Source organism: Somniosus microcephalus, chromosome 11, assembly GCF_052327205.1.
Source record: "Somniosus microcephalus isolate GS21.2 chromosome 11, FLI_Smic_1.0, whole genome shotgun sequence".
NCBI lineage: Eukaryota > Metazoa > Chordata > Chondrichthyes > Squaliformes > Somniosidae > Somniosus > Somniosus microcephalus.
The window spans coordinates 213,093,835-213,118,925 of record NC_140997.1 but is presented as its reverse complement, the minus strand read 5'-3'; the positions used below and the strand labels follow the sequence as shown (position 1 = coordinate 213,118,925).

The 25,091-nt window shown below is 44.8% G+C and overlaps 2 protein-coding genes across 2 annotated transcripts in view; one reads left to right on the top strand and one right to left on the bottom strand.

The window, feature by feature from the left end:
• LOC147111205 (coiled-coil domain-containing protein 3-like) overlaps positions 1 to 25,091 on the bottom strand; it is a 323,375-nt gene that overhangs the window by 245,478 nt on the left and 52,806 nt on the right. The gene's annotated exons all lie outside the window — the stretch shown is intronic.
• Positions 14,340 to 25,091, top strand: part of LOC147111206 (NUAK family SNF1-like kinase 1) — a 49,093-nt gene continuing 38,341 nt past the window's right edge. Inside the window, exon 1 of the mRNA XM_086001869.1 lies at positions 14,340 to 14,833. Coding sequence (XP_085857995.1) covers positions 14,603 to 14,833 — 231 coding nt within the window. The 5' untranslated portion in view covers positions 14,340 to 14,602. The remainder of the gene's footprint in view (positions 14,834 to 25,091) is intronic.

The window sequence follows — 25,091 nt, the reverse complement described above, 5'->3', positions numbered from 1 at the left end:
TCCTTAAGTACCCTAGGATGTACATTATCAGGCCCTGGGGATTTATCGGCCTTCAGTCCCATCAATTTTCCAAACACCATTTCCCTACAAATACTGATTTCTTTCAGTTCCACCCTTTCATCAGACCCTATGTTCCCCGGCATCTCTGGGAGGTTATTTGTGTCCTCCTTTGTGAAGACAGAACCAAAATATGTATTTAGTTGGTCAGCCATTTCTTTGTTCCCCATTATAAATTCCCCTGATTCTGACTGCAAGGGACCTACGCTTGACTTCACCAATCTTTTTCTCTTCACATATCTATAAAAACTTTTACAGTCAGTTTTTATGTTTCCTACAAGCTTACTCTCATATTCTATTTTCCCTTTCTTAATTAATCCCTTTGTCCTCCTTTGTTGAATCCTAAACTGCTCCCAATCCTCAGGATTATTGCTTTTTCTGGCCAATTTATATGTCCTCTCCTTGGATCTTATGCTATCCCTAATTTCCCTTGTTAGCCACGGTTGAGTCACCTTTTTTGTTTTATTTTTATGCCAAACTGGGATGAACAAATTCTGTAGTTCATCCATTCGGTCTTTGAATGTTTGCCATTGCCTATCCACCGTGAACCCTTTGAGTGACATTCCCCAATCAATCCTACCCAACTCGCTCCTCAGACCATCGTAGTTTCCTTTATTTAAATTGAGGAGTCTAGTCTCTGAGTCAACTACTTCATTCTCCATCTTAATGAAGAATTCGATCATATTATGATCGCTCCGACCCAAGGGGCCTCGTACAACAAGATTGCTAATTAATCCTTTCTCGTTACATAATACCCAGTCTAAGATGGCCTGATCTCTGGTTGGTTCCTCGACATATTGGTCCAGGAAACCATCCCGTAAACACTCCAGGAATTCCTCCTCCACAGTATTGTTACTAATTTGGTTAGCCCAATCTATATGTAGATTAAAGTCACCCATGATGACTGCTGTGCCCTTATTGCATGCTTCTTTAACTTCCCTTTTAATGCCATCCCCAACCTCCGCCTTACTGTTTGGAGGTCTATATACCACTCCCACTAACGTTTTCTTCCCTTTAGTATTTCTCAATTCTACCCATACAGATTCCGCATCATCAGAGTTAATATCCTACATTACAATTGTGTTAATCCCTTCTTGAACCAGTAATGCTACCCCACCTCCCTTTCCTTTTTGCCTATCCTTCCTGAATATCGAATACCCCTGGATATTGAGTTCCCAGCCTTGGCCATCCTTGAGCCTCGTTTCCGTAATCCCAACCAAATCATATTCGTTTACCTCTATTTGCGCAGCCAATTCATCCACCTTATTACGAATGCTCCTCGCATTAAGACACAAAGCCTTCAGGCTTGTTTTTTTTAGCGCTCTTAGACCTATTAGAATTATTATTTACTGTGGCCACATTTGATTTAAACCATTGATTTCTCTGACTGCTACTTTTGTTGTGCTCCTTCCTATCTTTTGCTTTTATCCTTGTTTCCCTTTCCTCTGTCTCCCTGCTCAGGTTCCCAACCCCCTGCCATTTTAGTTTAAACCCTAATCGGGGGGAAAACTCCCCACTGGCTGGAGTCATACTTAGCACAAAGGAAGATGGTTGTGGTGGTTGAAGGTCAATCATCACAGCCCCAGGACATTGCTGCAGGAGTTCCTCAGGTCAGTATCCTAGGACCAACCATCTTCAGCTGCTTCATCAATGACCTTCCCTCCAACATAAGGTCAGAAATGGGGATGTTCGCTGATGACTGCACAGTGTTCAGTACCATTCACAACTCCTCAGATAATGAAGCAGTCCATGCCCGCATGCAACAAGACCTGGACGATGTTCAGGCTTGGGCTGATAAGTGGCAGGTAACATTCGCGCCACAGAAGTGCCAGACAATGACTATCTCCAACGAGCGAGAGTCGAACCACCTCCCCTTGACATTCAATGGCATTACCATCGCTGAATCCCCCACTACCAACATCCTGGGGGTCACCATTAACCAGAAACTTAACTGGACCAGCCACATAAATACTGTGGCAACAAGAGCAGGTCAGAGGCTAGGTATTCTGTCGCGAGTGTCTCACCTCCTGACTCCCCAAAGCCTTTCCACCATCTACAGGCACAAGTAAGGAGTGTGACGGAATACTCTCCACTTGCCTGGATGAGTGCAGCTTCAACAACACTCAAGAAGCTCGACACCATCCAGGACAAAGCAGCCCGCTTGATTGGCACCCCATCCACCACCTTAAACATTCACTCCCTCCACCACCGGCATACCATGGCTGTAGTATGTACTATCTTCAAGATGCACTGCAGCAACTCGCCAAGGTTTCTTCGGCAGCACTTCCCAAACCTGCAACCTCTTCCACCTAGAAGGACAAGGGCAGCAGGCACCACCACCTCCAAGTTCCCCTCCAAGTCACACACCATCCTGACTTGGAAATATATCGCCGACCATCACCGCTGGGTCAAAATCCTGGAACTCCCTACCCAACAGCACTGTGGGAGTACCTTCACCACACAGACTGCAGTGGTTCAAGAAGGCGGCTCTCCACTACCTTCTCAAGGGCAATTAGGGATGGGCAATAAATGTTGGCCTTGCCAGCGACGCCCACATCCCATAAACGAATTTTTTAAAAAGCGCAACTGTTGTGCTTCTGGTATAAACATGGAGGTCCGTGTTAAGCACCAACAACATCTGTGGCGCCGATCCAGTCAGAATCATTTTGAAGGCTGACCACATCTCTCCAATGTTGGATAGTCGGTCGGGGTATTCATTGCACGGCTCTTGGACCAAATGGGGCCCTAGCTAGCCTCTGTTGTGCTAGTCAGCAGGATGTGGCCCCACCTGCTGTTTTGACGCTGCCAACCCCACTGCCAACATGAATGGAGCGGCGCAGAGCTGTAATCATTACACTTTAGTGTTGTCAGCAGCAGCAACATCAGAAGCAGCAGATGGGGTTGGATCCTGCTGAGGGTCCGCAAGAGAGGCTCTCGGCAGTACTTAAAGGAGAATTCTTTCACTGGTGGGCACTGGAGATATTAAAAACTACTTTAACTTCATTTATGTGCAAAGTGAGGAAGCTGAAATTAAAATTTGTTCAACATATCTGAGTATTTTAGAAAAATACGACACACAATTGTGGCCACATGTTCAGGAGTCTGAAAATATTTCTATGGTCCCAGAAATGAGGATCAACTTACTTCTATTTTTTGGTTCCCTTTTCATTGTTCTTTTATTCACACAGTTGTTTTCTTCTCCTGGACTATTTTCTTTCAGTAAACAAATATTTGTGGTTACTACTCGTATCATCTTATTCTTGTATTTTGTCTTTTAAAGCGTCTTTATCTTTTTACTATATCTTCCCTTCCCCCAGTCGTTTTACTTTCCAGATCAAAGCAACTTTATTTCTAAAGTTTAATGTTTATTTTATCTTCATCTGTTTCCTTCCCCTATTTGGAGAGCATCATCCTCTCTCTTGATTCTTTCTTGTATCTCCTTTTGTTTTAACTCTTTCTTCATTATTTTATTTTTGAGTTTTTGAATTGAATTGGCCTTTCTTTTTCATTTACAAAATGTATTTCCTGACCTGCTTCCTTCCTTCCCACTGAATGCTTATCTAAGTGTGCTAAGATAAACTAAACCAGCCTCAGCAAAGTAGATCATTCACCTGGAGGCTGGGGAACTGTTTGCTATTCTATCTGGAAGCAAGATAGTAGATGACTTAAAATGGCTCTATTTTAAAAAGATCTCTTCAGGGAGGAAGTAAAAGGCGTTACACTTCACCAAAATTTTTATTACAGCCGGCAGCTTTTGGACAAGTTACTGTTGAGGATTGTGGCTCTTGACTAATAGTTAGTGAGTACTCCTGGAGTAGGCCACCCTTATTTTCCATCACTTGGTCTGCATGGCGTTCAACTGTACTGAATGCAGGAGCAAGGAATTATATTTCTCTGTTAGTAAACAGGGTTAGAACGTTACCGGGCAGATTTTCCTGTTCCTGCGTTTGGGCGCAGCACAGCAGAACAATCATGTGGGGAAGGTTGTATGTCCATAAGGGAGCACATGAAATTATCAGTCCATTTCCATTAAAGTACGTAAAATCAGGTGAGCTTCCTTATGAGCATGTGATGCTCCCTTGTCCAATTATCCTCTGTGTGCTGCAGCCAGGTCATTAAATAGGCGCAGGCACAGAAACGGGAAAATTCACCCTTCTATGTGACTATGCATAAAACTAAGGTTATTGACTGTGACAAGTAGGGCCAGGCTTTCTTTATGATTCTGTTTCTTTTGCATCTGTGTTTCCAGCCACTTTTACCAATTGTTTATTTCAGCATAGTTTGGATTTGAATACCAAGCTAAGGAGCTGAATGCTTGTAACTGAAGAGTAAACTTATACAGTAGAGATGGATATACAACATGGCTGTCAGTGTTTCTTGACAGATTTCTCATTCAGATGGGAAACACATTATCCTGTAGGGGGTTTCAAGCAGAGAAGGCCAGATGGCCTCATTTGCTCTTTCCCCACCCCATGATGGAATGTCTTGTAATTGATGATCTATCTGGTGACTTGGCTGAGACCTAACAGAACACATCCAACTGAGGCAGGGGATGAGTGACAGGTAGTCCTGGGACTCATGGTCCTGAAGCTTACTCTACTGAGGTCCATGAATGTGAAAGGGACCCCTGGGACTAGCAGTGATAAAACCCACCCATCTGAAACAGGCAGGTGTGAAAGACAAGTAGCTCTGGGACTTGTTCTGATAAAACTCACCTAACCAAAGCATAAATGACAGGTAGCCCTGTGATTCATACTTGCCATTTTCTCAATGGGAATGCACATTTAACTGTTTCAAATATTGGGTCAATACATAAATACGTTGTGTTCTACACACTATAGAAACAATATTTTAGAATCAAATATACTTTTTGCATACATCTGTGGAAGATTTTGAAATGGAAATCTATTGAAAAATGTTTTCAAAATATTTTAAAGCATCAATTTTTAATATACTTCAAAATATTTTTTCAATTTGCCCTCTCCTCATAGAAATAAATTACAGTCATGTTCATTTAACGAGTACCCAGCTTGAATAAATCGCTGGCTGTAGCATGCAGATTTAAATGTCCAAAGATTGCGTGCAGTGTTACTCAATGGTAATACCACTCACACTAAGTGAACAGATTACCCATTTTGCAATACTACGAGGGCTGCAATAATCAAGCCTTGTTTAACTCATCTCAGATAAGCCATTCCTGAAATCTGTGGTTGAGTCACCAGCCCTTTAATTGCGCTCTGAAATCTTTTTCTTCATCCTCCAACCTTCGAATATCAAGAAGTCCAAATTGTTCAAAGATTTAAAACAAATTAACATTTTACACTATGTCCAAGGACATATAAAGACTGAAGGACTACCATTTATGTACAGTAATTTCTGTGAGATTGTTGAAATAAAGTGAAATGATTTTGGATGTCTGGTTGAGAGGAAGAATTCCACAACTTCTAACCTTTCCTGGCAGGAAACAGGAAATGACTCAATTGCCAGCCAGAGACTGTCAGTTACAAGTTTACTCATTTCAGAAGGTAAGTTCATATTTATTTCATTCATATCTTTCAACAATAACACTTATAAGTTCACCTATATACGTCCATCTGTTTTATATTAAATATGACTGACCTGTCAGTTATTGAATGTGTGAGATAGAACGGAAGAACGTGCATTTTTATAGCACCTTTCACACCCTCAGGATGTCCCAAAGCACTTTACAGGCAATTAAATACTTTAATTTTGTTTAATTTTGTAGTGCAGTCACCGTAATATGTAACCACCAATTTTTAGACAGCAAAGTCCCACAAACAGCAATGTGATAAATGGCCACATAATCTGTTTTAGTGGTGCTGGCTGAGGGATATTGACCAGGATATTGGGAGAAATCCCCTGCTCTTTGGACTTTTACTTAAGATATTTTCCTCACACTTAGCAACAATGACCGTAAGCCCTAAAGTGTGCCTTTACACGTCTTTGTCGGTGGCAGTGAATGTGACAGTGGCCCTGAATTTTTATGCCAGCGGCTCCTTTCAAGCAGCTACTGGGGACATCGCCAATATCTCCCAGTTCGCGGTCCATTGCTGTATCCGGGAGGTGACAAATGCCCTCTATAAAAAGAGACACCAGTACATCTCTTTCCCCATGACCCGGGCCAAACAGCATGAACGCGCATTTGACTTTGAGAGGATAGCGGGCTTCCCCAGGGTGCAGGGTGCCATTGACTGCACGCATGTGGCATTGCGGGCACCGCATGAAAATGCAGAGTTTTTCCGAAACCGCAAGGGCTACCACTTCTTAAATGTCCAGTTGGTCTGTGACCACAGACAGCTGATACTTGCCGTCAATGCCCACTATCCTGGCAGCAGCCACGATGCTTTCATCCTGCGCCAGACTGGTGTGCCAGACCTTTTCCAGGCACCGCATCAGCCAAGTGGTTGGCTCCTTAGGGACAAGGGTTATCCACTCTGCACCTGGCTGATGACACCACTCCGTAACCCCAACACCCCTGCCGAGCTGCGGTATAATGAGAGCCATATCGCTACCAGGAACATAATTGAGCAGACGATCGGCGTGCTCAAGCAACGGTTCCACTGTCTGGACCACTCAGGAGGAGCCCAAAGTACTCTCCTGAGCGAGTCTCCCTCTTCATAGTTGTGTGCTGCATGCTTCATAACCTGGCAATCCTCAGGACCCAGCCAATGCCACCAGGGATTGGTGCACCACCGGAGGAGGAGGAGGAAGAGGAGGAGGAGGAGGAGGAGGAGGAGGAGGAGAAAGAGGAGGAGGATGATCAGCAGCAGCACCAAGGCGGGAGGGAGGCCCACAATGTTGAAACTGCAAGGGCCGTCCGTCAACGGCTGATAACAAGCCGCTTCTAGGCCCCTACTCAGAAGATGGCTTCTGGCATGGAGAACAACGTGATGGAAAGCAACCCGCAACCTCTATAGCCGACAAAAGCTGGAATGATTCCAAAGGCCAAACAATACAACAACTTTTTTATTTTACAAACTCTGTGTGTGTCATTTATTCATGACAAATAAAAACAAACACAAAAAATCATTAATTAACATAACTGGTTCTCACAACCTGGAGATAATGGCCAAAACACTAAATAAAAGTTATCAGACGAACCTCGGCCTTTAATAAAAACATTCCCAACATTTCTTGAGATCTCCTACTTTTTGCCCTTCGAGGGTGATCTCCATCCCTTGCGCACTTCCCCCCTTCCCACCCTACTGCTCCTCTGTAATGGGGCCCCAGTGGCTGCAGCAAGGCTGGTGGAAGGCTGCTGAATGTCAGATGCTGAGACTACAGATGCCCTTGTAGGACGCCCTCGACTAGCTCTGGGCTTGGAGGCCCCGGCTGCAGACTGCACCAACACTGCATGGGCGGCAGCAATCTGGGCTGTGTTGCAGGCAGTGGCAAGTGCAATGGGGAAGTGTCAGTGGTGGGAGCAGGAATGCTGTCATCCTGAGAGAGGACGGAATTGCAGCACTAAGCTGTTGCGTTGCGTCCGTCTGTGCTACAGCGGAGTGCTCCACACTCCTTGCCAGTCCATCAATGCTTTCGGGCACCCTTCCCATTGCACCCATGAGTTGCGTGTGCATGTCCACCGCCTGGGTGTTCATTTCAGCGATGAGCTGCTCCTCCTCTGCGTCCAGTGCAGCAGGACTCACTGGCCTGCTCTCCCTCTGGGGTGAAGGCCCCCAAGCTTCCCTACCCCCATCGCATTGCTTCAGCCCGCTGGGTCCCGGAGCTTCACCCTCATCAGACCCTTCCCCCCTGCTCCCCTCCAGGGAAGACGTGGTCCCAGTGTCGGCATGGGCTCCCTCGGGAGACGCTGGCGCTGAGGCTCTGGTTTCCTCTTCGCCTGCGGCGTCGCTCCCACTGGCTGGTTGAGGGACAGGCTGGTCAGCTGGTGGTTCACCATCTGAAAGCAGGGAGGTACAAGAGTGGCTTTAGCGTCAGGACAGGGGGGCAGTAAGGGAGCAAAGACTGGAGCGATTTAGTAAGTTGGATTGAAAGTGTAAAAGGCTGGTGTTGTGAGGGACAAGTGGAATGAGAGAGGAGAGAAAGCTGATGAACTTACCATTGCTGTCCCGAAGGGGGTCGACCTCTCCAGCGGCAACAGCACCTATCACCTAGCTGGCAACGATCCTGTGGACGCACGCCTCCAAATCGCTGAGGGTCTGCAGCTCAGCCAGCCCTTCACCCATCCATTGCTGCTGCCGCCTGTTGTGAGATAGCTTGGCCAGCAAGAAAAACGACGCCGTCTGAGTAAATATGCAGCTGTGTGCTTGCCTGATGTGCCTCCCATAGTTGAATAGCCCTTAATGTATGCAGCCATGTGCTTGCCTGATGTACATCCCATAGTTGAATAGCCCTTAATGTATGCAGCCATGTGCTTGCCTGATGTGCATCCCATAGTTGAATAGCCCTTAATGTATGCAGCCATATGCTTGCCTGATGTGCCTCCCATAGTTGAATAGCCCTTAATGTATGCAGCCATGTGCTTGCCTGATGTGCCTCCCATAGTTGAATAGCCCTTAATGTATGCTGCCATGCGCTTGCCTGATGTGCCTCCCATAGTTGAACTGCCTTAATGTATGCCAGGTGTGGAATGTGCGTGTGTGTTTTATGAGATGGCCATAGGTCTTGGATGAGTGTTGGGCATTTGGGGTTTTTACACCCTCTGGGCACAGAGTGAGGTTGAGATGGAGGGATGGAGAGGTTTTGAAAAGCAGCCACTCACCCTGACCACCCGAGTGAGGTCTTTGAACTTTTTCCGACATTGTGTGTGGGTCCTGGGCACCATGCTCCTGGAGGAGATGTGCTGAGCCACCTCCCTCCACACTCTTCTATGGCCTCCTGCCACTCTCTGGGTACAGTATTGACCTTCGGCGCTCCACTGCGCCAACCAGAGCCACCAAGGCCTGGTCGCTGAAGTGCTGAGCTCGTTCCCTGGCCCTCTCCATAGTTCTTTGCAGCAGCTTTGAGGTTGCGGTCTGTCCAGGCCGAGATTCAAGGCTGCAATGAGCAGGGTGTGGCTGGAGAGCAACATCGACCCTCCCCTTTAAGAACTGGCTGGCGCCAGTGTGTCTGTGTTCCATAGCTAACTGACATCATCTGAGCTTCGTCCGTGCTCTGAGTTAGCGCCTCGTTCCTCGGCCTTTGCGCCTTAAGACAGGTGTGTAGCGCCTGATTTAGCGCTGCTTTCACCTCCGGGGGCGAAAGAAGCCAATTTGCAGTCGGTGGCGATAATTTGCACCAGGCACTAAACTTTGCGCCTGGCCGATAATTGCGCCCCAAACGAGACGATACCAAATTTCTCTCCCTATAACTTTACATGGGTTTTACTGCTAATGCTCCATGGGATATCCTGCCTCTCTGTCTCTGATGGCTTCGGAGAGATTGGGACAAAACTCTTTGAGATATTTCTAAGTCCTTTGAACTTCAACCAGTGAACAAAAGAATTTGAATATGTATCAGGCTGTCAAACATCCTCGGGATGTCATAGAAAATGCCTGAGCTTCCCAGATACTGTCTCCAAGGTGATAACATAGGAGTTTGCCCAGATTAAGTTCTTGTGCAAACAACTTACTGGCAAGCAAGCAAACCCCATCAAAAAGCCAGGATAGACAACAGCCTACCTAACTGCTGCCGGAACAAACCAATTGTCAGCCCCTCTTGAAATGAACGAATAAATCAAATGATGCAATTTATGGCACCTACATATTAATGTTTCCCCGATACCTGCAAGAGATATATGTTCCTTTCCCTGGACTATTGGGTATTAAACAGACTGGGCTTTTTTTTAAAGTGAATCTGTTTTTACTGCCGGATGTACCATAATAATGTAACCGGTTTCTGCGGTGATCAATTTCCTGTGGCTCCTGCCGCAATCGCCAATTATTGTAAGTGGTTTTGCCCCGCCCGTAGCGAGCACGCAAACCCCCTCACTACAAGTTCTGGACGATAGGGATTACTGAGGACAGATTTGAACACGGACAGTGTTTTCGGGCTCACCTGTACAGTGTTTATTAAGGTTAACAAAAACCACTCCATTCACATACAGTACAAGCGGTGTGAACACAACAGTACAGTTTAAAACAGTACAACCCTGACTTGTCCAACAAGCCCCTGCCGTGCTGACTTACCACGGCCAAAAAACACCCTCCCGTGAACTAAACTATCACAGGACCCTTCCAACGCTAAACCCCCTCTGGTTTGGTAGGAACATACAGGCACCCCCTCACACAGCTAAGTGATCTTGTGGGTGTGTAGGCTTGGCAATGCTCACCTAGATTGCCCCTTTTATCTTGCTTGCAGCTTCCTCCCATACGTCTTGGCTACCTGGTTCCGTACCGGCCTTGCGGCATGCAAATCCCAGCCTTAGTCGACGTTGGTCTCGGCTGGAAGAGCAAGGCTCAGCTCTTCTTGATGTTACGTTGTGTGGAGGGCAGGAGAGAGTGAGAGAGCGAGCTATCCAAACTGCTCTTTTTATACCCCTCCAGTACACAAACCGTTGTCTGTGGTTTTAATGGACACATCCCCTTCCAGGTGAAACAGTGATTTACTTGTACTTTTTGCAATCTAGTATACTGTATTCGCTGCTCACGATGCGGTCTCCTCTACATTGGGGAGACCAAACGCAGATTGGGTGACCGCTTTGCGGAACACCCCCGTTCAGTCCGTAAGGGTGACCCCGAACTTCCGGTCACCTGTCATTTTAATTCACCGCTCCATTCCCACTCGGACCTCACCGTCCTTGGCCTCTTGTATTGTTCCACGGAAGCTCAACGTAAGCTCGAGGAACAGCACCTCATCTTCCGATTAGGCACTTTGCAGCCTTCTGGACTCAATATCGAGTTCAACAATTTCAGATCATAACCTCGGCCCCTATTACATTTTTACTTATAATTTTTTCCACCCCTTTGTTTTGGGTCTTCCTTTCCCCCCCCCCCTTTCCTTTTGTTTCTCTCTCCCACCTGGCAGCTGTCTCCTATCCTGCCAGTACACTTCACACCTAATCTCAGCTGCCTTTTGTCTCCACCGGCCTATTACCATCTCGTCTGGTTTCGAATACCTTTTATTGCCTCTTTTACTTCTTTTGTTCGATCGCAGCCCTGCCTTCGATCTATTTTATTTTCTTTCCAGTTTTGAAAAAGGGTTTCGACCCGAAACGTCAACTCAAATTTCTCTCCACGGATGTTGCCTGACCTGCTGAGTTTTTCCAGCATTTTCTGTTGTTATTTCGGATTTCCAGCATCTGCAGTGTTTTGCTATCGTACATGGCCTGGGGGAATGGGTTTTCGATCTCTTGAATGGTTTGAAATGGTTTCTGATCTCGTTTCGATCTTCCTGCCGATTAACTTAACGAGTTCATCTTGACCAGAACAATGAGTCGTCAGCCTTGTTAATCAAGACTTGGGAGTGGGCCTCTCGGGCCGTTGTTCACAGGACTGTTTGTTTCCATATGAATGAGTCATCTCCAGCTCGAGTGGGTTTTACACGGCTCCCCCCCACCACCCCCACCCCCCCCCCCCAAACAGCCTGTCCAGTTTTTAATAGGGGTTAAAAATCCCAAAATCCATGAAGTCTGCGTCGACTGCTACAATAATAGAACGAAGCAAAAAAAGGAAAAATAATACACCCCGTCGACAAAACACTGCATTTTGTCACAGGGGCAAGCAACCCAAGCAAGGTTCAAGGTGTCAAGCTATCTAACCGGACTTCTATGCTTCTGCCAATGAAACAGGCTTCACCAATCTTAGCCCAAATCAAAGCCCATTGCCACCCTCTTTTGCCTTGCACCATCATTCTTTTTGTCAGAAGTCACACAACACCAGGTTATAGTCCAACAGCTTTATTTGAAATCACAAGCTTTCGGAGCGCTGCTCCTTCGTCAGGTGAAGTGGAGAAATGCATAAAGACACAGCTTATATAGTCAGAGAATAATGTCAGATGTTTACAGGTAATCTTGCCAACTGCCATTTATCACACCTCGGCAGCGAGATAATCACAGCAGTCAAAGGTGTGAATGGTGTCCAAACAGGTCAGTCAGGAAAACATTACATCAAAGAACAATGAGGTGGGGTCACAAGGGGTCAATATATAAGCTGTGTCTTTATGCATTTCTCCACTTCACCTGACGAAGGAGCAGCGCTCCGAAAGCTTGTGATTTCAAATAAAGCTGTTGGATTATAACCTGGTGTTGTGTGACTTCTTACATTTGTCCACCCCAGCCCAACTCCGGCATCTCCACACCATGGCATTCTTTTTATCATTGAATCTCTCCTGACTTCCACCCTATCACAGACCTTCCCTTTTGTTCTTTCCTCCTCTCACCCCCCCCACACCCCCCACCCCACACCCTTTCCCTGCCTCTGTACTTGCTTAAAACCTGTTACATCTGTAACATTTTCCAGTTCTGATGAAAAGTCATCGAACTGAAACATCAGCTCTGTTTCTCCACAGATGCTGCCTGACCTGCTGAGTATTTCCAGCATTTTCTGTTTTTATTTCACCAAATCTTAATTGGGCCATTTTCAACTAAGTTTTGCTCAATCCACAGTGGGTTAAATGAAATATTCACCGATTATCCCAGTTACATGCGAATTTGGCTGTTTGAAAAACTTTGTACTTGCTCGATTTTCTGTCTACCCATTTTCATGGACCAAACTGTTCAAAATAAAAATTGGGAGCACTCGATTTGGAAGAAATTAAACATGACCAAAAATGATTAACTCTTTTTGAGCAAAGAGGGAAATATATGTAAAAGCTGGGTGGGCGTGTGTGCTGTGAGGAGGATGCTGAGAAACTCCAGTGTGATTTGGACAGGTTGGGTGATTGGGCAGAAGCATGGCAGATGCAATATAACGTGAATAAGTGCGAGGTTATCCACTTTGGTGTCAAAAACAAGAATGCAGATTATTATCTGAATGGCAATAGATTGGGAGAAGGGGAAGTGCAACGAGACCTGGGCGTCCCTGTGCACCAGTCGCTGAAGGTAAGCATGCAGGTGCAGCAGGCGGTTAAGAAGGCAAATGGTATGTTGGCCTTCGTAGCGAGAGGATTTGAGTACAGGAACAAGGATGTCTTGCTGCAGTTGTACAGGGCCTTGGTGAGACCACACCTTGAGTATTGTGTGCAGTTTTGGTCACCTTATCTGAGGAAGGATGTTCTTGCCATGGAAGGAGTGCAGCGAAGATTCGCCAGGCTGATACCTGGGATGGCAGGAATGACGTATGAGGAGAGATTGGGTCGATTGGGCTTGTACTCGTTGGAGTTTAGAAGAATGAGAGGGGATCTCATCGAAACTTATAAAATTCTAACAGGACTAGACAGACTAGATGCTGGAAGGATGTTCCCGATGGTCGGGGAGTCCAGAACCAGGGGTCACAGTCTAAGGATAAGGGGTAAGCCATTTAATACAGAGATGAGGAGGAATTTCTTCACCCAGAGAGTGGTGAACCTGTGGAATTCTCTGCCAAAGAAGGCAGTAGAGGCCAATTCATTAAATATATTCAAGAAGGAGTTGGATATATTTCTTAAGGCTAAAGGGATCAAGGGATATGGAGAGAAGGCAGGAACAGGGTACTGAATTTGGATGATCAGCCATGATCTCATTGAATGGCGGAGCAGGCTCGAGGGGCCGAATGGCCTACTCCTGCTCCTATCTTCTATGTTTCTATGTTTATGTTTAATAGAGACGAAAGTTATAAAAATAGAAGAAAAAACGTTTTGAAATTGGGAGGGGATAACTGAAAATCAAGTATCTAGGAAAGAGCATCAGAGAAAGAGAGAGGATAGCTGCAGAGGGGGCTTGGGAAGCTGTTGAGACCCGTTGACAACTATGGGGGAGAATGAAGTCAGCATCCAGCGGGCAGGGTGACTGGGAAATAAACAGTGACAGGCACAGAGACTATAGAGCGAGGCCAGCAAACAGATGGCGATAGTATTAGATGGCGAGGCTGAAAGAGATAAATAGAGGCGGGGACACGGATCATGAGGCAGAGACGGGCGAGATAAAGGGCAGGATGGAAGGGACAGAGAGAGACGGTGTGGTGTGGCATTGTCTAGCTGCAGAGTGTGAGAGAGGGGAGATACTGCACAGGAGCTGCTGTGACCGAGGGATCTGGAATGTTACAGTGTCTGCAGGCTGATTCATTGTGGAGTGCTGGCAATTGCAGACCTGTCTGAGAACTGATTCCTGACCCGGCTACAGATAAAGCTGGAAGTGATGGCTGAAGGCAGATTCTAGTTTATTGCGGCTGTTTGAAAGTTTACGAGGACGTTTACGGAAGGCATTGTGACTTCATATAATCGCAAGGCTGCAGCATTTCACCCGATCCAAGCGGGCACATTTTCAGTTCGGTCTTCGACTTGTTTGAATTTTGATCTCCGTGGCTTTGAGTCCTCGTTGACACTGCAAGAGTTTGGCTGGCTGCACCCAGCTGTCCATGGGGACTCCCCTGCGGAAGACCTTTCACCGGTTGATTCCCTTGATCCGGAGAGGTTGCTGAGAGCAGATGGAGAGAGCGGCGAGGACAAGATGAAGAAAGAAAAGTGTCGGGAAGGCGAGATGATAACCAGGGAGAGCTACGGCTGCCCCGGGGAGCCGGACTGGGGAGAGACGCCGACTCCCGGCAGTAAATTCGGTCAAACTGTAAAGAAACACCAGCACAAACACAACTTGAAGCACAGGTACCAGATCCTGCAGACCCTGGGCAGGGGAGCCTATGGGAAAGTCAAGAAAGCACAGGAGCGAGCCACTGGCAGGACAGTAAGTAGGACAGGGCGCCTCGTAATCTCACCAAAATAACCTTCGGGTAAATTTGGAAACAAAACCTCTTATTTGTAAACTGCCTTAGATGGGGTGAGTTATACACAGCTATTGCGTTTTTGTTTCTTGTGGGATTGGAGAGGGTGCAGGTACTTTAACTCGGAAGTATTGTGAAGTGAGGTTTGCCAGTTACTGTGCAAGTACTGTGCTGTAGTTTGTTGAGATTTACTGTAAGCACAGAGCCCCAACAATCCCGAGTACTAAAGGTTAAGAGCACACTTTTTAGAGTTGGACAACCAAATGAAAATGGAACCAAGTAGGTAACATTTTAAACACAGGGGATGCAAATAGTTTCCAAATAGGTATGTAAATATATATAATCTATTTCCAAAAACTACAGTAGGGGAGTTATCCCCGGTGTCCTGGCCAATATTAATCCCTCAATCAACATAACAAAAACAGTTTATCTGGTCATTATCACATTGCTGTTTGTGGGAGCTTGCTGTGCACAAATTGGCTGCCGCGTTTCCCACATTACAACAGTGACTACACTTCAAAAAGTAGTTCATTGGCTGTAAAGCGCTTTGAGACTTCTAGTGGTCGTGAAAGGCGCTATATAAATGCAAGTCTTCTGTGCAATTTAAATGTACTGGGGTGGTGTAGCAAGATAGGGATTTGAGAGAGAGAGATCTGCAGATGGTATTTTGATGTTTTTCTGTAATCATTTTTTTTTCTGATTATATCTCTGTGAAGCGCCTAGGGACACTTTTCTGTGTTAAAGGCTTTATATAAAGGCAGGTTGTTGTTATTGTTGGGTAGTTAGTGTGAGATCATTATTGTAATTTGCAACCATGCCCTTGTTAAATAGAAGGCTATAGCCAGACCTCATTAGAGAAGGTCATGTTCATGTCCCAAAGTGTTCTAGGACCACAAACATTCCCTCTTCTTGCAGCTCTGTTTGCATTTCTAAATATTTTATCTTTTTTCTTCCTCCTGAAGGCTGCTTGCTGGAGTGCAGTGCCACAGGTGCTGGGTGCCCTCAGACACTATAACCATTCGTGCATTTAGGCCCGTTATAGGCTCAGCGCTGCACAGGCCAACCCGGGAAACCCGAGGCCGGCCCGCAATTGGGCCTCATTAACATTTTATGTGCGAGTTACCTGTGCCTGTCGCCCCTCCACTGGCACTTTGCGCATTGAAGATGTCGAATGCGGGAGGGGGTTGCAGCGGGCAACGTTGGTGGGTGGGAGGCGGGGATGATCGCGTGACGGTGGGGTCGGGCAGCACTCCTGCTCCTCCGAACTCCACGGGAAGGTTTTTTTTTAAATTAAATTTAAAAAAAACTTTTTGTTGGCAGCTGAAGAATAGATGCCTAAAGCCGTCCCTGTGAATTTAGCAGTGGACCAAACGCATACACAGATTAGGCACTGCAACTTTGTCAGTCTTGCGCTTGTTTTACGCCCGATAAGTGCACACAACACCTACCAATTTCTACCTCAATGTCTACAGACTATTTTATCACATGGGCATTACAACTGAGCCCAATCCCGATTTCACCCACACCGTGAGGATTACTGGATAGTGTTTGGGGGCTAGAATTCGAGGCAATTTTCCCCACCTTATCCCAGCATCGCTGAGACCATTTGCAATGCCCCTGCTGCCACTCCAGCTGAGTGCAGCTAATTTAGCACAGATTGGTTGCATTTCAGTTTATCTAAATTAGAGTGGATTATGGGGTTTAAAACAGCTATGGTTTGGAGAGCTATTAAGGAATGTACCAGTGTGGTGATAGGAGGATGAAAAGCACACCTATGTTAACCTGAGTGCAAGTAAAAGAGAAGCTCAGTCTGTTTTTCTAACAATCTTTCTATGTACATCAATGTATGTTGTTGGAACTAACAACAATGAAAACATTGGGAACCAATTCCGTATCTGTGTACAATCTTGCATTAGTCTATTGTCAGCAGTATTTTAGATATGAGAGTTTCAATTGCAAGCCTGAAATATCATGAAGTTATGAGAGGGTTCAATAATTACTCAAATATTTCAATATCAGTCATCATAATCAGATGACAATCCAGTCAATAGATTTATGTACAGATCAATTCAGTCACATATTAGTCAATATGATTAGTTGCTAATCAATACAGTGAACACAATCCAGTATCTAGTGCCACAGTTAGATATAATTTAGTGGAATTGCACCCTGTCTGTCATCAAAATATCAAATGGAGGCAGGTGATGGTTATTTTTTTAAATTGCCTAATTAATAATATAATAAATAAAAAGGTATATGGACAAATGCTCCTTTAGAAATAGGTTTGATTTTGAATCTACTGATGATGACTTTTCTTTCCGTCTCAATGATTTCAGACACTGCAACTCATCAGATAGCCAGCAGTAATTTCATTCCCAGTGACACCAAGCCAGATTTGTTAATAATTTCCTCAGTCTGAACATTGCTTGACACTCCAGTCCTACAGCTAATACTGTGAAAATGGCCTTAGCCCCAGCATTGTCTGACATTCAAATCCACTATTCAAAGTTCTGGTGCAGTTCCTAAGTCACAGAACTGCCTGATACTCCAATTCAACAGTGAAATTTGTAGAGTTTCCTCAGGCCTTGCATGATCCATTAGATATTTTTGACATTTATTCTCAGGATGTGGGCAACACTGGCAAAAGAACATTTTACTAACTCCTAGTTGCTCTGAGAAGGCAGTGGTGGAGCCTCTACTTGAACCGCCACAGTCCTTATGCTGATAGTGTTCCCACAAAAGGTGTTAGATAGTGAGTTTCAAGATTTTGACCCAGTGTCGATGAAGGAACAGCAGTATATATCCAAGTCAGGATGAGGAGTGACTTGGAGGGGAACTTGGAGATGATGATGGTCCCGTAACCTTGCGGCTCTTGTCCTTCTTGGTGGTCGAGGTTGCGGGACTGGGTGGTGCTGCGGAAGTAAGCTTGGCAAAACAGATAATGCGTACTGCAGCCACAGTGCACCTGAGATGAAAGGGATGGACATTGATTACAGTGATCAAGATGACCGCTCTGTCCTAAATTGGTGTCAAGCTTCTTGAGTATTGTTGCAGTTGAACCCATTCAGGTGAGTGGCAAGTATTCTATTGCACTCCTGCTTGAGCATTGTAGATGGCGGAGAGTCATTGAGGGGTCGGGAAGTGAGCCACATGTTGCAGAGTGCCCAGGCTTTCCCCAGCTCTTGTAGTCATATTGTTGAAATGGTTGGTCTAGTTAAGCTTACGATTAATGGTGACCCTCCAGGATGTTGATGGTGATGGTAGTGTGTGCCATTGGAGGTCAGGGGGAAGTGGTTGGGCCTTTTCTTGTTGGTCATTACCTGGCAACTATGTTGTGTGAATGTTAGCTGCCACTTGTCAGCCTAAGCATGGATGTTGTCCAGGTCCTGCTGTAGGCTGGCATGGGCTGCTTCATTATTGGAAGAGTTGTAAATGGAGCTAAACATTGTAGAATCATCATAGAATCATAGAATGGTTACAACACAGAAGGAGGCCATTCGATCCGTCGAACCCGTGCCGACTCTCTGCAAGAGCACTTCAGCTACTCCCACTGCCCCGCCCTTTCCCCGTAACCCTGCATTTTTTTTCCTTGTGAACTCTGGCCTTATGATGCAGGGTAGACCATTGATAAAGCAATTGATGATGGTTGGTTCAAGGACACTTCCCTGAGGAATTCCTGCAGTAATGCCCTGGAGCTGACATAATTAGTTTCCAACAGCCACAACCATCTTCTTTTTTGTCATTTCTGACTCCAGTCTCTGGAGGGGTTTCCCCGGAACCCATTGACCTCAGCTTTTCTAGGGCTCCTTGGTGCCAGACTCTGTCAAATGTTGATTTTATAGTAGGCCATTTCTAATGGGGTGGAGGAGATGAACCTGAATGAACAGCAAGGCTAGTTCCTGTTATTTCTGCAGTGTTGGGATAGGAAGTTAAGTATTTATCTTGCTCGTTGACCCTCCAGAGCCCTATCCAGCTTACCTGCTGTTGAACACCTATCCACCACTTTTTACCTTAGTTTACCTTTAACTAAAGACCTGTAGTGCAAGTTCCAAAATATCAAGAAATTCACAATTCTTTTAAAAATGTATCCGTTCATGGGATGTGGGTGTTGCTGGCAAGGCCAGCATTTATTGCCCATCCCTAATTGCCCTTGAGAAGGTGGTGGTGAGCCGCCTTCTTGAACCGCTGCAGTCCGTGTGGTGAAGGTACTCCCACAGTGCTGTTAAGGAGGGAGTTCCAGGATTTTGACCCAGCGACGATGAAGGATCAACGATATACTTCTAAGTCAGGATGGCATGTGACTTGGAGGGGAACTTGGAGGTGGTGGTGTTCCCATGCGTCTACTTCCCTTGTCCTTCTAGGTGGTAGAGGTCGCGGGTTTAGGAGGTACTGCCGAAGAAGCCTTGGCGAGTTGCTGCAGTGCATCTTGTAGATGGTACACACTGCAGCCACGGTACGCTGGTGGTGGAGGGAGTGAATGTTTAAGGTGGTGGATGGGGTGCCAATCAAGTGGGCTGCTTTGTCCTGGATGATGTCGAGCTTCTTGAATGTTGTTGGAGCTGCACTCATTCAGGCAAGTGGAGACTATTCCATCACATTCCTGACTTGTGCCTTGTAGATGGTGGAAAGGCTTTGGGGAGTCAGGAGGTGAGACACTCGCCGCAGAATACCCAGCCTCTGACCTGCTCTTGCTACCACAGTATTTATGTGGCTGGTCCAGTTAAGTATCTGGTCAATGGTGACTTATCACCTGCCACTTATCAACCCAAGCCTGAGTGTTGGCCAGGTCTTGTTACATGCGGGCATGAACTGCTTCATTATCTGAGGAGTTACGAATGGCACTGAACACTGTGCAGTCATCAGCGAACATCCCCACTTCTGACCTTATGATGGAGGGAAGGTCATCGATGAAGCAGCTGAAGATGGTTGCATGTGATCTCTAAATGAAGTCAATTTATGTTAAGAGACTACTATTTTGCTGCAAAATATTGTTCATTAATCAGCCATAGTCAAATAATTGGAATTGATGTTGCAGTATTTATTCAGGTATGTGTGCCTGAGATATTTCTGTTGTCCTTTTGACTGGGCTGAACAAGAATGGAACACACTACTATCTCAGCCTCAGTAAGTGAGACAAATATATTCAACATAATCACAGACATCTTTGAAAAGTCATGAAGAACGTGCTTAGCAGCACCTCAGACTTATAAGACCTCCCACATTAGAACTCAGCTATGTTCCTAGTGCCAGGCTGCTTTCAACAGGAACAACAACACGTTAATATTTCTGGCCTCTGTCAGTTCCCATATTTCTATACAAGGTTAATTTACACAGGAACCGCATTCCTCACATTCTCTCAAACAATATTGCGTTATTTTTGGAAACTATTCCAGTAAAATTAGCTCAAAAATGGATCAGGGATGGGAATATTTCCAGATTTGCTTTAATGGCTCTGGATTGAAGCCAATGTCTCCAAGCTGCCAGCCTGTCCTCAGGGATTATCATCTCTTGCACTTTCAATCCTCAGGGATTGATATTTCCTCTGGCTCACTGTTAGTTTGTCTAACACCCTCAGCTCTTATGGCTAGTATTGCTTCCAACCTGTCTGTCTGTCTGGCATAATTTGGCAACTTCATTCCTAGGACTGGAATCCCTAGAAGACTTAGACTACATGGCTGATGTATCTCCCCAGTCTGCCTTAAAAGCTGGTGGCTCTTTAACCTCATTTAATGGGCCTATATATTCAGCCACACAGTGCACGCTCTTCAACCAGTCCCCACCCCCGGCCTCCTCCTTTGACCCCCAGCCTCCTATCCTTCCCACCCGACCCCCGATCACCTGACCCCCGGCCTCTGATCCCGATTCCCAGTTTCACTTACTTGAGGATCGCTGAGACGCTAGCAGCAGCCTGATCTTGATCTCTTCGCCAGCTGGCTGTTGCGCCACGCTGGCTCCATTTTAATGAGGCCCAATATTGGGGGAGTGGTGCCTCAGGCTTCACCATTCACGCACAGGGCATGCACACTGCGCTCCCCACGCACCCTAAATTGGGCGTGCCCAAATTTTTAGGCTATGGTCTCGTAATAGCCTGAGTACTTATGGCTGGTAATCTTTCCCAGCCTATCCTAGTATCTCCTCCAAAATCAGTTCTGAGAGATCCTATCTTTCCCATCCTGTCCTCAAGACTTGTATCTCTCCTAAGCTCATCTCCAGCTTGATATTTTTTTCAAACCTCTCCCAGTTTTCAGCAAGTCATTTAGTGCATTCCTTGCCTAGGGTCAGCCATTTTTCCTTTTCTCCATCTGTGTTCCATTGCTCTGTATTCTCACAGCCTGGAATCAATAATTTGTAGTGCTGTTGCTAGTGAAGCATAATGGTGGGTGTGTGAAATGTGTACTGCTACAATGGAACCTCAATTATCTGCGGTCCCATTATTCACACTATAATTTTCCATGAGAATTTTCATGGGAGTTGGGGGGACCAGCAGGAGGTGCGCCTTAGTTTTGCATAAGCTAGCTAGCATGTAATTAAGTATTTTAATCGATTTTTCACAGACCGTGGTCTCTTGATCCAGTAGGATAAGTAATTGTAATCTGGATATTCAGTCCCTGGTAGAATTTACATCTCTGGTATTTAGTTTCAAGTTAGGACACCAGCAAGTGTCAGGGTTTCAGAAGCTGGTAGTGCTGGGAGAAATTTGAAGTGATAAATTGAAAGTCTAGCACAAAAATATTATTGGCATTACATGAAGTGTATTTGCTTAAGTGCACTTCTTTCCTATAGTACCTTCGAATACTCTAAATTAGGTCAGTGACAACAGTGAATCTCTTCCCTCTCATCCTGAAGAATGAAGAATCTCTTCCCTCTCATCCTGTACCTGTAGCCTATTCAAACTACAAGAATGGACTCCCATTGGGAAACTGAGCCAGACTCAGTCAGCTTATGAAAACTGCCTTTCTGCTGTGGCCATGAGAAAAGTGATGGGAGAAAGTCGTAACCATGACAGCCATTTTGGCTATGTTATACTGCAGTTGTAGTATTTGTTGTAGTCCTCCAGCCCTTCCCCCATCCCCGTACTTCATTCCTCTGACTCCAACTCCTTGTGTGTGTCCCTCTCCCTTTGCGGGCACGCGCAATTTAATTTCTAGGCACTCACGCTTTTTGTGTAAAAGTCACTGTAATCTAAAATGTAGGAAAAGATCATATCATCTACAGACTCTTGTAGACAGATGTTTAAATTACATGGCTGTGGCTTGTTAGCAAATTAATTTTACTTACTTTCTGTGTAACTGCCACAAAGGCCCCTGTCAGCACATCGCTTACATTGCGTGTGGTAAGAATGTGGTTAGTTCCAGAGGAAATACCTTCAGTTACTTAGGCTCTGATAAAGAGTTGCATCTTTTAGCTAATTTTGAAAATGATTCACATACAGCTCTACATCCAAAATGTGCACAGGTCTGCATCTGATGCTTGTATGGTTCTGTGTTTGGTGACAATATAATAAAATGTATAAAAGTTCACTAGTATGAGTTTTTATGTTATTGGGCTAGTAATCCAGAGGCCTGGATTAATAATCCAGAGAAAATGAGTTAAATTGCACCATGGCAGTTTGAGAGTTTGAATTAATTCTTCTTTAAAATCTTTAAATAAAAAGCTGGTATCAGTAAAAGTGACCATGAAGCTATCTGATTGTTGTAAAAACCCAACTGGTTCACGAATGTCCTTTAGGGAAGGAAATCTGCTGTCCTTACCCGGTCTGGCCTATAGGTGACTCCAGTCCCACACAAATGTGGTTGACTCTTAACTGCCCTCTGAAGTGGCTTAGCAAGGCACTCGGTTGTATCAACCTCTAAGCTCTTTAGCCATACGGAATGCAGTGGTTCAACAAGAAGGTCCATCACCACCTTCTCAGGGCAACTAGGGATGGGCAATAAATGCCGGCCTTGTCAGTGACGCCCACACCCTGAGAATGAAATTTCTTTTAAAGTGAAAAGACCATCTAGTTTATGCCATTGTTCAAATTGATATTCTGTTGAAATAAATGAACTTATTTTGCCGCCCGCCTTTATATTTTCACTGCTGATGATTAGAAATCCAATAATTGTGTAGAATGGGCCTATACTCTCTGGAGTTTAGAAGAATGTGAGGTGATCTCATTAAAACATACAAGATTCTGAAGGGGATTGACAGGGTGGATGCTGAGAGGTTGTTTCCCCTGGCTGGAGTGTCTAGAACTAGGGGGGATAGTCTCAGGATAAGGGGTAGATCATTTAAGACCGAGATGAGGAGGAATTTCTTCACTCAGAGGGTTGTGAATTCTAGGAATTCTCTGCCCCAGAGGGCTGTGAATGCTGAGTCTTTGAGTATATTCAAGGCTGAGATCGATAGATTTTTGGACTCTAGGAGAATCGAGGGATATGGTGATCGGGCGAGAAAGTGGAGTTGAGGTCGATGATCAGCCACAATCTTATTGAATGGCGGAGCAAGCTCGAGGGGCCGTGTGGCCTACTCCTGCTCCTATTTGTTATGTTATGAACTCATTTTTGAATGGTTTGATTAAGTCAAAATTCTTTTAGCCCATTGAGTTTGTTCTGTAAATTCAGGGCTTGAAGAATTCCGAAATTGAAATTGGTGCACAATTTCCTTAGTTTGTAATTATGTCCTTGCTTCTCTTCTGTTGGTTCCATGGACTAGATGATGATGAAAGTCATACATGTATTGCATCTCCACCACCCCAACCTAAGAACATAAGAATATTTAGGAACAGAAAATCCTACCAGACCCCCCAAAAAAGTCTATCTTATTTTATAAATCAGCCTCCTCTACCAACCTTCTCATCATATCACTCAATCCCTTTTTCCAGAAATGCATCCAATTGTCTCTTGGATCCATTTATTCTGTCTGTTTTGATGGCATTCCCTGGTAACTTTTCAATACATCTGTTACCTTTTGGATGAGAAGGTTCCACATTCTTACTCTTAACGTTACAGATGTTTAACCAGTGTCCGCCCCCCGCCCCCCCGCGGTGCTTGAACCCTTTGCCATGCTGAACACTTTTATCAAATCTTTTCATAGTCTTGAAAACTTCAAAAAGATCACATTTTCTTCTCTTTTTCAAATAAACATGTAAGTTAAAAATAAAATGCACGGCTTGACAATGTTAATTTAAGTACTGACAATCAAGCTACTTTGGCAAACATAGTTTCAATTAATAAGAGCCAGTAAATAATCACTATGGCAACTTTTACTTTGAAGTAAATGAATGGTGGATGTTTGATGCACATTCAATAGTTTATCATTTATTATAAGTTTTACCACATTTTTCCAGAAATTGGAATCTTCGTTTCCATTATTTGGCTTTATTGATTGTAGATTTACTATTGGACAGTTTTACCTAGACATAAAGGTGAACTTCTAATAACTTCAGTAGAAAAGAATTAAACTTAAGACCAGAGCAGGCTAATCTCTCTCCTTCCACTTTGTTAAACCATTTTCTTTTCCTCAGAGTTAGCAACATAATCATTTACATATTTTTCTGGTGGATCTTTGAGATCTATCCAGAATTTATGGCATACTGTGGCAAAATGGTCTTCACATCTAGCAGCTATCTGTAAGTGTGGAGAATGAACCGTGTCACTGATTATCGACTCCATTATAAGACAGCTGTAAGCTGAGTCCCCGGAGGATTTTTTTGGATTCCATCCTTTTCTACGTAGAATATGGATTTATCTGGTGCCAAAGTCCTGATATTAACACCAAGTCAAACTGGAGCCAGCATCACATCTTTTACACAACAGTTGTCCTGATGCTGGCAAAAGGCCTGTTCACTTCACTTCATGTACATTTTATTGTTGCTTTGAGGGTAAGTATAGGTTTATGCCATAATGTCAGGAAAACTTGTTCCAGTGAGAGTCGAATAGTTAAGAGAGGAAAAAGTAAAACATGGCAATGTACAAGCTCTCAATAAGTGGCATAATCATTTAAATTTTCAACATCTCAGAGTTAATGTAGGCATTTCATGGACAATTGAAAGATATAACAGAAAATGAAAAACAGAAATTATTAGAACCTTGGACTAGTTTGAAATGTATATAGCCATAAAAGGGAACGGTAGCATAGTGGTTAAGTTACTGGACTAATAATCCAGAGACCGGGACTACTGATCCAGCAACGTGAGTTTAAATCCCACGGCAGCTAGGGAATTTAAATTCAGCTAATTAA